The sequence below is a fragment of the Lolium perenne genome, chromosome 5 (assembly GCF_019359855.2).
Source record: "Lolium perenne isolate Kyuss_39 chromosome 5, Kyuss_2.0, whole genome shotgun sequence".
NCBI classification, from domain to species: Eukaryota; Viridiplantae; Streptophyta; class Magnoliopsida; order Poales; family Poaceae; genus Lolium; species Lolium perenne.
In genome coordinates this window covers 235,605,812-235,619,577 of record NC_067248.2, presented here as the reverse complement: position 1 = coordinate 235,619,577, position 13,766 = coordinate 235,605,812, and the positions used below count along the sequence as shown (strand labels likewise).

At 45.4% G+C, this 13,766-nt stretch overlaps 1 protein-coding gene across 1 annotated transcript; it reads right to left on the bottom strand.

Annotated features, from left to right (window-relative positions):
• Positions 1 to 126: 126 nt before the first annotated feature.
• Positions 127 to 9,124, bottom strand: LOC127304200 (uncharacterized). The gene is made up of 9 exons (XM_051334897.2): positions 8,351 to 9,124; positions 8,128 to 8,265; positions 6,077 to 6,156; positions 4,605 to 5,011; positions 3,152 to 3,336; positions 2,974 to 3,059; positions 2,697 to 2,830; positions 1,346 to 1,645; positions 127 to 510 (listed from the first exon to the last, which is right to left on the bottom strand). Exons 1-9 carry the CDS (start codon positions 9,122 to 9,124, stop codon positions 314 to 316), a joined length of 2,301 nt encoding a protein of 766 aa, XP_051190857.2. The 3' UTR covers positions 127 to 313.
• Positions 9,125 to 13,766: the final 4,642 nt, after the last annotated feature.

Below are 13,766 nucleotides of genomic sequence, written 5' to 3'. Positions count from 1 at the left end.
CATGAGACGGTAAACCCTACTATGAGTGAAATCGACCTGGCTTACTATCAAAACATGGAAGGGGTGACAACAATGGAAAACTTATGCTGCTGATCATATGTTGGTACAGCCCTAAAAAAAAGATGCTGGTACACAATGCTGTTTCCTTCTACGGCTCACCGCTGCCAGGTAAACAATATATTGCTCTCGATTTCCCCACTCTACAAAAAACGAACCTCATATTGGGGGATCTAAAAGGTATAATGTCATAAGTGTGCCTACAAGTTACAACAACATTATAAACTACTATGCAACAAAAAAAGGACATATTAAACTAAACCGAGTTGCTACGTAGTTTCTCCAAACTATGTAATAATTTGACAGAATTCTCCATGTTCCTCGACAAAAGTCCAAATTCGTCCTTAGCTTCTTGTTTGGAAAGATAGCCCTCAGCTGCTTTGACATACTGGAACCTAGGCCCAAACAGGTGAGAAGCGCAGGCTGCCTTGCAAGCAAGGAGCTTGCAGTCACCTGTAAGAACACAGAAAAAACTCAGTATCTGGGGTTGCAACACAGGAGTGAAACTGATATCATGCCAAGGCCATGCAACTGTCTACACCACGAGCAAAATTTGAGTTGCAAGAAACTGTGAATTTTGCACCATCATTCCATATTACTTCCTCCGTACAACAAAGTAAAATGTTCTACGTAGCTAATTTTTAGGTTCACTCACTTTTGTCTGTATCTAGTCTACTTTTAGTATTTAGGTTCACTCCTTTTAGTATGTATCTAGTCTCTAGAATTTCTCTTAGATTCGAACCCATAGCTGATGATAGAACTAGAATAGATATCTTTTGTTTTTTACTCACGCGAGCCCATATCCTTTCTTTTTTATCAATTGCTAATTCCGATCTTCCTCTCCAATCTGATATTATAGTCCCGGTGTAGATAGAAATTCCCTTGTCTACTTCAAAAACATCTTATATTAGTGAACGGAGGGAGTATTTACTAATGAAAGTTGCCCAGACGATAATAGTACAGTGTACTACCTCCGTTCCGAAATATACAGCTTTTCCGAGTGAGACAGTGATAGACTTATCTCGCTGGAATAAAGGGTATTAGTAGACTACAGACTGTACCATTCAAATCTAAAAGTGAGCCCAGGATTCATTTTAAACACAGATTTATTGCTTTCATTAGATGTAGACTAGACATGTAAATCCCAACATCAGACCGTACAGACTAGAGACTGCACTAAATCAATGTCATATTTATTGCATTCACTATCTGACAAAGTTAGTTAAATGAAGTAGAGCACCATGTGATTCATTATAGCAATGACTGAATTCAGGGGACAAGCAATTACCTTCCTCGGTTTCTGACATATAGTTGTTTTGGCTGAAATGATGGTTCATCCACCATTTGCACCGGAGCTTCCATGATTCTCTTGTATGTTGCTCACAGAAGACCGAAGAAAGACTACTGGAAGCATTGATTTCTGCATCTCCTTCAACATTACGTGAAAAACAATCCTCGTTTTCCGTAGTCCGATCCGAAAAAAGCCGAATGAAGCATGATACAAGCTCCTCCCATATAAAAGGCTTCCCATTCACAGAATCTAGATGTAAAGCTATTGACTCAAGTAGTCGGACCGTATTATAATATCCTGGGGGGACCAATAACAGGTAAAGAAAATGTAAGTCAATTAGGCTATGACACCTATAAGAACTGATAGTAAGATAATAAAAACGTGAACATTTCTGAAGTTTGCATAGAGAATCAATGTAATGAACTTTAGAAACCAGTCAAACAAGTACTTGCATTTAAGTTCAATTTTTTTTATACCACTTCCAATATTCTGCTTTGATGATTACGGTAACAGATTCATATAAATATCATATTGGCTTAAGTTCTATGATGTTCTGTAAAATAGTTCACCCACAATCTTTTCTACTAGCAGTGGAGACAACATTTGAAATCAAACTAATGAAATTTTCACTTATTACCGATAAAAACCAACCAGTGTCAGTAAAAACTGTATGTGTTGGTTGAGACTAGAACACCTGGCACGCAACAGCCATGAATGCCTCAGTTTAGTAAATCAAAAAACCTTGCATCCTGTCTACAAACAATACTTCGACCATTTTTTAGTATTTGACATTTTCTTCAGGACTGTAGTTTCACAGTGCTTGTCCATTGACGAAGTCAAGAGCATATTTACACAACATTTGCATTTGCTACAACTCATTATTGCCACAATAGAGGGCGAGTAGTTGTAGTATTTCAGTCAATAGTGGTATGTACGGTCCAATATAACCAGCTCAAACTCTATGTAGTGTCAAATATTCACCCTTAAACTTGTAAACCCTTGAGACGTTTCAGTTGTCAAAACGAGTCGAAGCAAGCACCTCAACCTAAACCCAATAATTCCTACTACAACAGGTGTCAGCATTGTAGGCGTGGTTTTTAAGGTAGGTATTGTCGAGTAATAACACACGGACATAATTTTCTTTTCTTTCCTCAACAAAAGTCCATTTATTTAATTTATCCCTTGACAAACAGCCTAGTTGGCAGGGAATTTGGACTTTCAAAATTGTTCATTCCCATTCTGCTAAGCAAGTAGCAGTGCCAGTATAAAAGTAGAATAAAATCGACTACTGAGCTAAAACAGAGATTAAATAGTAAAAAGATATGTGAGAGATGTCTTTAGCCAGAACCTTTTCTGTGCATTTCAATTAGCTTCTTAACTGAGTAGCTGCATGTAGGATCTCTCCGTAAAGCTTCCTCATAACAAGAAGAAATTGTTGATACTTGGTTTTGGTCAAAATACTCTACCAGTCTACCTCGCAATCTGCATTAAAAAACTGAACTTCAGCCAATGCAGCTTATCTCAATATGGACAAGGAACAAATAACAAAAAGCTAGGATAGTCGAAAGATGTTCACGTAACATCAAACGAGAGATAACAGATTCTTTACACGATGCCTTAATAACCTGAAAGGGAGCGCTGTGGTTGAACTGTGGCAGACCTTCTCAAGTTCACAAAGAGCCTCTTTCAGTTTATCACCAAGCAGGAGAATCTACATCATGTGAAAGGTAGCCAAGAAAGGGTCTTAACAAATGAAAACAAAATCTATGGAAGAACACGTATGGCTATACGCAAAACAAGTACCTGTATTAATGGTACTAAGGCTGCCATTACTGGTGGCGATGAATGAAGAGCCACTCTTAGACATCTTTCTGCATCTGCATAGAAGTGATTCGGTGTTGACTTGTACTTCCAGTATGAGTCAAAGCTATCATTTGAAGTCCCGGCAGCACGCTTCAGACGTAACGGCAACAAGCTTTTCTCCAATCCTTCAAGTACATAATAAAATCTAATATGTTAATACAGAATTATGTGGAGCTATAAAATAAGGTTCATAGAGATCTAAAAGTTATGGAAGAGATGTAATGGACTAGTTGGTGCTCGAATTCATTAGGCTAGATGATCTGATGAGGGACAGCCATGATGCTAAAAATTACATGCAATATATTGCTAGCAAGGATGAAGAATTGATTCGATCGCAGAATTTGATGCATCTATACAGTAGATCCAGCACCTTTGTCAAAAGCTGACTCTGACTTGCCACACGCAAAAGGAGGCAACAAGCCTTGAGTTTTCAAGCATAATTTATATGCCTATGGACTATTCATAATTTTGCTCCTCACTTGCTCAGTACTCTTTGGAAATCATATCACAGAATCATATTTCAGATTCAGATGTATAAGATAAGAGTAAATGAAGGTTACAGCTGGTTGCAGTATTGTCTGCTGATGTGGATGCTAGAAGGACAAAATGTATTAGATGGTATATCACATGAAACTAGTGTTTCTTTATGATGTCTCTAGAATGTTCCAGTAACGTAACCACTCAGTGTCGCTTCTATAGTTGCCCTAGAAGTGCACACCAAAGATCAATCTTTCTTCTGGCTACTTGCTAATGACCGCCTAAACACGATGGATATGCTTAGGAGGAAAAACTTCACACTCAATGATAACGGTGTGTGCCACCTATGTGATGATGGTTTATTGGAAACCAGGGATCATCTCTTCTGGAAGTGTAATTTCAGTAGGCAATGTTGGCATCCCATCAACATCGCATTTAGGATAATCTTGATCTCCCGCAGATGATTGCTACTGCTAGATCCAACTTTGGGAGGCCCTTCTTCTTTAAAGTGTTTGCCGCTGCCTCTTGGAATATATGGAAGCAAAAGAATGCTCTTATTTTTGACAATGCTACACCTACTGTTAGGGCTTGGTCCTTTTCTTTCAAAAGAGACCTCTTCCTTCTTTCTTACAGAATGAAGGATGATCTAATATCGTATCTCGTAGCCTAGCTAGACGCTTTGTAACTCTTTTTGGGTTATGCCCGGGCTAAGCCCTTTTGTGTATTCCCTTCTTCCCACTTCCATGTACATATTTTGTCTCATTAATAAAAATTTACTGGCAGGGCCTCCCCTACAGTTTTCAGCTCAAAAAAATAGATGCCCTAGAACTCTAAAACTACCTTAGTACTTGGCGCTTAGCGGAACAAAAAAAATCAGATGAACATCTTGAAGAAGTACATGGAATGTGTCACTAACCACAGGTAGGGCTATCGGAGGTGCTAAAAAATATGCTTCGAAAATCTGTACAGCCCACTTCTTTCACGTCTGAACAAACTGAATCATTTTCCTTCACAGAATAAACAAGGAAATATTTCTTGTAGATCTTCTGCTTTTTGTCTATGTTCCCATTATTGATAGAACTTTCTGAAGAGCAAGGACGAAAACTGGCATCATCAACATCAATGCTGTCATTTGAGCTATCCTGAAGACCACTTTCTTCATAGCCATTAGATGCCTCAGAAGTTGTGCATGCTTCATTGTAAACATCTAATTCCTCAAATTGCATATCCTTGGGCAAGCCAGAGTACCATTTACCATATGATATCAAGCCATGTATCAGATTTAGAGTTGGTTCCATCTGTAGTCCATCCTTAGCAATAAGGCTGCAAAACAATAGAAGCTCTCAGTTCTTTGTCACCGCATTGAGAAGTCATTTTCGTGGAACATAAAATTAAAACAACAACCAACTAACTTATCCAAAAGAAAGACTTGAAAGGTATTTTTAGTTACCAGAATTAAGACACCAAATCTTTTAACACAACTCATGTTAGACTCCTCTTCAACTTGAATTCAGGTGCTTATTTCTTCTATTAATGAAAGAATAAATTCCAATGGAAAGAATAAATTTCACACTGAACCAGGTATTTCTAATGTAGTGAACAGTGACAGGTTGAACCACATTTATTCTTGGTGACACTTCCAGCCAGATTTTGCACAAATGATTCCACTGATCTACTCTGAACAACATTTTTAGCATCTGAAGTAGCTCTAACGTGATGACCACACCTTGTCTGGGAACAAAGTTACTCATCGATTAAGGTCTGACAGCCACTCTCCGCTAGCTATCACCACACTCCGCAAACCCTAGCTCTGTTATGTATGCCAGTCGAGCTAGCCTCTACTACGTTGGACATTGGGCCTCTAGCTAGCATCTGTCACATCGCTAGCTAAACTCTGCCATGCCGGACAGTATCTGTGAAAATTGCATCCATTTGGCCTGTGATGTGTCTGTCAATGTGAGCACCAGGTAACTCTGGAGAGTGGGCCATCATGTTAGAACCACTTCAAATGCCAAAATATGGTTCAAGCAGAACAGTGTGCAAAATCTAGTTCAAGATGACAAAAAAATGTGGTTCAACCTGTCACTCTCACAAATACCTGGCTCAAAATGGATTATACTCTCAATGAAAAGTTTCCTAGTTCCTCCTAGGTAATCAAGTCCTTTCATGCATGATAACAAGTGGAAACAACATCTGGATTTAACCTGATAGGCTGATATTTCATTACAGAAGTAACTGAATTAGGTTTATACACTGTAACAACCACCAAGATGGCATGGCAATTCGCTTATTACAGTTTACAGATCAAGGTATTCCCCAAAAAATGACATGTCAAAGTGTGTATAAGACATGACAAAAGTAAACATTGACAGAGAGCAGATAACTCACGCTCTTGTTGAATTGTATGCATCATCGATTTTCTCTTGTGAAAGATAAAATAGTGCCCGCTCGAGTTTAACCAAGTGTTTCTGTCAAGAAACTAAACAGGGTTAAGCAATACAAAAGAGCATGATGGTTTTAGATTTATTAACAAATCGGACAAAGGAATAGATAAGAGGTAAAATAGAAAACAGCACACAATTAGAACTGAAGATCTATGACGTATATCATGATCTCATTGTTAAGCTAATGCCATGACCTTAATATTCAGTTGGATCAGAGGTAAAATAGAAACCAGCACACAATTAGAACTGAAGATTTATGACGTATATCATGATCTCATTGTTAAGCTAATGCCAGGACCTTAATATTCAGTTGATGTAGAACATAACCATATGATGTCACTTTGTTTTGATTCACTGCTTTCACCGTATCACATGTTGAGGTTGACATTACAGCCAACCTAAATATACAAGGGAAAATTGGTTCTATACCATCAAAAGATCCTTACTTTAGAAAAATACAACTGAAAGATTGGGCTTTAGAAAAATGCCACCAAAACCTTGCTCCGTTGCTGATTTCTACCATCACCGTGAAGTCCACGTGAGCTGGGCCAAATTAACTGAAACCAGATCAGCTCTCAGCCCCAACACCTCATCAGCTGGGCCAAATTGACTTGAAACCATCAGTTCTCAGCCCCACCTCATCCACACACCTAACTCTAACTCAGGCAACAGAGCAAGGAGGGGAGCGCAAAGACCACCGCGGCTCTTTCGGCCTCTCCTCATGGTGCACCCTCCCTCCACCCTCTCTTCTCACGTTCCCTCTTGTTTTCATGTTGATGGTGTAGAGTTATTCTTGGGGATTCTATAGTTGCTAAGACAATCGAGCAGAGATTTGAGAGGGGATGTATGCTGCTGAAGTTTCATATGGGCAATCTCCCCTAATCCTATGAATTTTTCTTGCCTCTGTGTATGGACAGAACTGTTATATTTTTCCCTTAATCCCCTAATACTTTCCCCTTGATTCATTTGTTTTTAGCTCCAATTCACGTGGGGTTCACGGTGATGCTATATTTCAATAACGGAGTAAACTTTCAGTGGTATTTTTCTCAAGGCCAATCTTCCAGTGGTATTTTTCTAAAGTCTTGATCTTTTAATGGTACGGAACTAACTTTCCCAATATACAATACTACCAAACCGCAATGGATTAAAAACATATTTGCGCACAGAACTCCATGCGTGAATTTAAAATCTATAAACAGAGGCCCATGTAAAATATAAGAATAAAAACACAAGAATAAGAAAAACATTGGAAAGCTTAGGTAATATGTATATAACTTTATAGAAAACGCATAAGAAAACATAAACAATAATATGCTTTTGTAGAACCTAAATAGGAACACTGCAATACACTTTCCATTTTTATCTCACCCTAACTTCATGTTGTTCTACTAAAGGACCACCCATGGTTTTTGGAAATGCTACATAGTTCGGGTAGCAGCAAGAGGAAGGTGCATTAGAGGGCAGAGCTCACAGTTGAGCAGGCTGCAGGGTGCAGGCTAGCGCGTTACCACATATTGGAGATTTGCCAGATATCAGAGATATACTATATCCTGGAGGGTCCTAATTGAATACTCTAACATAGCGCACGCATGCCAGAAGGGCTTCAATGGTATCTGCCTTAGCAAAGATACCTGCCCTATACGGCTATACACACTTGTCTGCAGAAGATTTCCAACGAGTTGGAGACTTCAGAGAAAATGCCCTTTCCCCATAAAATTTCTCCAAACCCCAATAAAAGGTACAGTGAGGAAATTTGATGCACTTGCTTATACTGAACTGAACAAACAGACATAGACTAGTGTCATATGTGACATTACTCTATGTTACTCGCCACTATGAATAGTATAAAGATTATAACAAATCATGGTTTTAGTTTCAGGTGTTTGTTCAGATCTTGTTGTATTTCCAGTTTGAATCATGGCATATACTAAAATCAGCCAATTAACTAATTAATGATTGCATTAGTCCTAAGTTGACAACAAATTAGGAGCTTACTTTTGCAGAAGCGGGCAACCAAACTAGCCGCATTAACCACACATTGAAGATCTTGTCGGTCCTGTGGTAGTAGCGGCTCTTGCCACCGTGCTGTGTGGCGCTGTCCTCCTCAAGCTTCCTATGGATATCCATGGCAGCCTTCAATCAAGCAACTGGCCTTCATTAGAAAACAGTAAGTGGAGCTGCTATAAATAAATATATTACAAAGGCATGTTGTGCTTACCACGAAAATGTTGTGGGCCTCCTCAGAGGAGTCAAGGTGCTGGATGGAAGGTAGGAGTGCAGAGAAGACCCCAGCAGCGTCACGCCAGCGGTGCATGCGAGTTAGGTTGTGGAGGAGGCGGCCGAGCCGGCCGCGGTTGAGCCACAATGTGGAGGTTTCAGCTGCCGTGGGCCTTGCGTGGGGGGTAGGGGCGCCGTCTCCCAACCAATCTCCCTCCCGCGGCCTTGCCAGCGTCTGTGCCGGGCTCACGCTTGAGAAATTTTGACAGTTCAGACCACCTGCCCCAGTGAAATGCCAGAAAGGACCACCTCTGAGTGCAAATGTCAAAACTACCGTGGCGGCACGCTGGCCAAGCGACACGTCGTACATGCCGCCGTAGCCGGTGGCGGCAGGACTTGCCGCCGTGAGTGGTGGCGGCACGTTGGGCAGCTTCGTCCGCGACGACGGGTGGTGGGCCCTGCCGCCACCGGCTGTGGCGGCACGCTGACGTGGCAACATGCCGCCACCGGCTGTGGCGGCACGTTGACGTGGCATGTCAGTCCATGTCAACGTGTCGCCACCGCAGGTCCCACCACCCGGTGTTCGTCCAACGTGCCGCCACCACTCACGGCGGCAAGTCCTGCCGCCACCGACTATGGCGGCATGTGCGACGTGTCGCTTGGCCAGCGTGCCGCCATGGTAGTTTTGACATTTGCACTCAGAAGTGGTCTTTTTTGGCATTTCACTGGGGCAGGTGGTCTGATTTGTCAAAATTTCCACGCTTGACGGAGGCATTTGCGGTGGTCGGCGTTGCGCCGGGCTGCTCGCTCCACCACTTTGTTAGTACTAATCTTGAAGCGAGTTAGTTAGTCAGCAGCTTAGCGCGTACGTAGTGCCAAGGGGCTGCATGCAGTAGTCAGTTGAGATCCGTCGAGGCAGCTGCGTCGTTGTGTTTGTGCGCGTCGTGCGCGCAGCCCCGGCCGAGCGGATCATGGGCGCGTTAGAGCATGTGGTGGGCGTTGGCATAGCAAGCAGATCATGCATGTCAGGTTAGTGGGTTAGTGGATGCGTGCGTGCGTGTGCTGGTGTGCGTGCACCTGGCTATATAAGCCCATTGTACTGCTTGTATGCGTTGTACCGTGAGTTTAAGGAGAAAGAGATTAGGGTGTTGGTGCGCCCGTGGCGGCGCTCCGGCGCCGGCCACTGAAAATACTTGTGTCTCCACTCCGGTCGTCGTCTCCTTCCACCTCCAGTTCTTGTTCGTGAGAGAGAGAGCGTGAGAAGAGAGAGTTGCAGCTTCAGGCTGCAACAACAAGTGGTATCAGAGCCTTGTCGATCCGAGGCGCGGCCGTGGCGCGCGGTCAGTCCGCGGCGAGCACGGCGGACGCGGAGGCGGCGAGGGGACGCCGTATGTGCGGCGAGCGCGGCGAGCGCGCCGGACCTGCGTGGTGGCGCAGAGGCCGCGGTGGCGCGGCATGGCAGCGGCATGGAGGAGCTGCGCGGCCATGGAGGCCGTAGCGGCGCCATGCGACGGCCGTGGAAGCGGGGACCGGCGTGAGCACGCCCAGGTCGAGCAGGCGGAGGCTCGGCTCCATGGCCGGGTGTGATGTGCTCACCGGCGCCCATGTCTCGCGGATGAGGAACGGCTCACGATCGAGGAAGGTCTCGCGGATGAGGAACGGCTCACGATCGAGGAAGGTCTCGCGGATGAGGAACGGCTCACGATCGAGGAAGAAGATGGTGGCTGCGACGGCGTGTGGCGCTGTCCCATGATCACAAGTTCAAGATTAGGAGGGAGAATGTTAGTACTAATCTTGAAGCGAGTTAGTTAGTCAGCAGCTTAGCGCGTACGTAGTGCCAAGGGGCTGCATGCAGTAGTCAGTTGAGATCCGTCGAGGCAGCTGCGTCGTTGTGTTTGTGCGCGTCGTGCGCGCAGCCCCGGCCGAGCGGATCATGGGCGCGTTAGAGCATGTGGTGGGCGTTGGCATAGCAAGCAGATCATGCATGTCAGGTTAGTGGGTTAGTGGATGCGTGCGTGCGTGCGTGTGCTGGTGTGCGTGCACCTGGCTATATAAGCCCATTGTACTGCTTGTATGCGTTGTACCGTGAGTTTAAGGAGAAAGAGATTAGGGTGTTGGTGCGCCCGTGGCGGCGCTCCGGCGCCGGCCACTGAAAATACTTGTGTCTCCACTCCGGTCGTCGTCTCCTTCCACCTCCAGTTCTTGTTCGTGAGAGAGAGAGCGTGAGAAGAGAGAGTTGCAGCTTCAGGCTGCAACAACACACTTGTCCGCCCTTGAATTGTCCGGCAGGGTAGTTTGGGGCGTGAAGAGGGGCTGGCTCGGGGTTGCCGACATGCAGTGGCGGCGGCGCTTCTTGGGTGGCGGTGTGCCCAAGGGTTTCCCTCCTGCATCCTTGCCCTCCCCGGCATCGGCGTCGGTGTCAGGCTCGCGCTTTATTGAGGTGGGTAGGGTCCCCGGGGTTAGGTCCATGCATCGCCTGATGGTGTAGGAATCGGGTGGGCGATTTGCACAAAAATAACCCAAAAGTTAAAAAAAACACCCTCCGGCGAAACTATTTCACCAATCTAACCCTTTTGTGTGGCGCCCCTCCCATGGGCGCCACACATGCCCATGTGGCGCCCCTCCTGCCGGCGCCACCCTCCCAGCCGACGTGGCGCCCTCGACGCTGAGCTGGTGCGCCCATCCGATGTGGCAGCATGTGTGGCGCCCCTCCCAACGGCGCCACACATGCCAACTTATATCATGTTTTCGGTCGAAAACATCCAGGGGCTCCGGAACGTCTGGGACTTAGCCGTTTTGCGAGGCTCGATGTGTGGCGCCGATGCCACGGGCGCCACACATCCACTTAAGTGTGGCACCCGCGCCCGCGCCCAGCCCGACCCTCTCTTTCTCTTCTTTCTCTCCTTTCTTTCTCTGCTCCAACCGCCGCCGCCGGCCGCCTCCTCTTCGCCCCCCCACCAAATCGACCAAGGAGTCGTCAGATCTATCCGGCCAACTCCTTCCTCCTCCATTCCTCAAGGTATTCCCCTTCGATTCCCTCCGATTCATCCACTAGTGTTGGTGGATTTGGTAGATTTGGGTATGAGCCCTAGACATGGAAATTCATGTTGGTGGATTTAGATATGAACCATTGATATGTTAGTGCATTTGGCTCTGAACCTAGCAAGATTTGGATATGTTGGTGGATTTGGATATGAACCCTAGATTTGTTGGAACCCTAGATATGAAATTTTACATGTATGTGTTGAAATGGCTATGTATGTGTTGAAATGGGTATGTAAGTGTTGAATGTGTATGTGTAGGAACCCTAGATATGTTAGTGGATTTGGATATGAACCCTAGATTTGGATATGTTGGTGGATTTGTACGATGAACCCTAGATTTGTTGGAACCCTAGATATAAAATGGCTATGTATGTGTTCAAATTCTACGTATGTATGTCTTGAAATGTCTAATATTTGCCTAGCAAATGCATTCAAATGTGTTACATATGCCTAGTATTCTTGATAGAATAACTCATATTTGTTAGGAATGCCTAGATATGAATGTATGTGTGATGGCTTATTTGGATATATTCTCATATATGTGTTGCTCATATTTGGTTTGAATGGCTCATAATATGTTGTATTTGTGTAAACATGTAGGATGGTGTGGCTCCTGGATGAAGAGTACGAGAGGGATCACCGGGCTGTTTATATGACGGAGAGGACAACGGATCTTCACCCTTTGAAGATTCGTTACCATGGCACAATGGATATACCGTATGACGAGAGGTACACGGAGTTCATCCAGCCTACCGGTCTTATGCCGTTCATATCCCTTGTAAGCCGTGGGGGGCCGAACATGAACCCCTCGGAAATCACCGCCCTTGTCGACCGGTGGAGGCCGGAGACTCACACCTTCCACTTGAGGGCCGGCGAGATGGCCCCTACTCTCCAGGATGTTTCCATGATCCTTGGACTACCTAGGCGAGCCACTGTGTATGAACACAACTTCTGATGGGTGGCGCCAGCAGATGGAGGTGCTTATTGGCAGGGCTCCTCCGCTGCCAGAACAACCAAAGAAGAGAGCTCCCGCCGGCGCGTCTTTCTCTTGGATCAGGACTAACTTTGGAGAATGCCCGGAAGAGGCCGACGAGGACACTCGGAGGACGTACGCCCGCGTGTACTTATGGTACATGATTTCGAGGACTCTCTTTCCTGACAGTGGGGGGAAGCTGGCCCATTGGTGTTGGCTGAAGGCGCTTACGGTGTTGGATAACCGGTGGAGTTGGGGAACAGCGGCACTTGCCTACCTCTACCGGCAGGTGATGATTTGCTCTATGTACTATTTTCCTATAGTAGTGTGCTAGACAAAGTACTAACCAAATGTCTTATGTGCGCAGTTGGACGAAGCTTGTCGCAGGACTGGGAGCGGCGGTATTGGTGGATGCATGCTCCTACTTTCCGTATGGAGCTGGGACCACCTATCAGTTGGGCGTCCCAGGGTACTCAATGAGAGGCCATGGCCTCATCACCCGAACAACCCTGATCGGGAGCCCACTTGGGCATACCTTTGGGACAATATCTCGGAGATGACGAGCGATCCAATGGTCATGTATAGGCAGTACACTGCGGAGTTGGACACTCTTACCGCTGAGCAGGTAACCGATCACTCTTTTGCAATCCTAGTTTTCATTGATTCTACTGGCATGTTCTAAATTCTGAGATATTTGTATGCTGCAGGTGGAATGGGAGCCATATGGTAGCTACTACCATATTGGCTCGGGGATGGCTGACCTCAACCACAAGTGCACGGAGGAGGCGCGGTTCTGGCGTATGCGCTGCCCACTCATATGCATGTGGCTTGTTGAACACCACCAGCCGCAAAGAGTGATGAGACAGTTTGGGCTGTATCAGGAGTGCCCACCAGTGTGGCAAGACACGGACAAGGCGCTTCATAGGTAAACTTCTGAAATCATGCGATGGAAGATTCTTCATAGAAGAGGTACAAACTAACTTGTTGATTCTTGCAGGCTTGATAGGCAGCGGTAGAGGAAGATCACAAATTGGCCAGTCCATCATAGCGGCCACGTCGCAGTGTTCCAACACTGTTTGGAAGCGGCACGGAATGCTGGCCCTGAGCAGATTGTGCCTCACGACTTCGCCGCTTTCAACAACTACCTCGAGTGGTTCCATGAGAACACGCGTATCGAGTTAGTTAAGCACGCGTATCCTGAGGAGATCTTGGACGACCCCATCCAGTTTGATGAGGTTGGGCAAAGCCAGCACGACACCTTTGCTCGCAGAGGGAGATCGACTTCTATTGCTTCCGAGCTGAACTTCGTGGTAATGGATTCTCTCACTAACTAGTACATCATCTACATTGCCATGTGCTCTCTTCAATTGTGTATGCTATGTTTGTCACAGCGGGAGGAG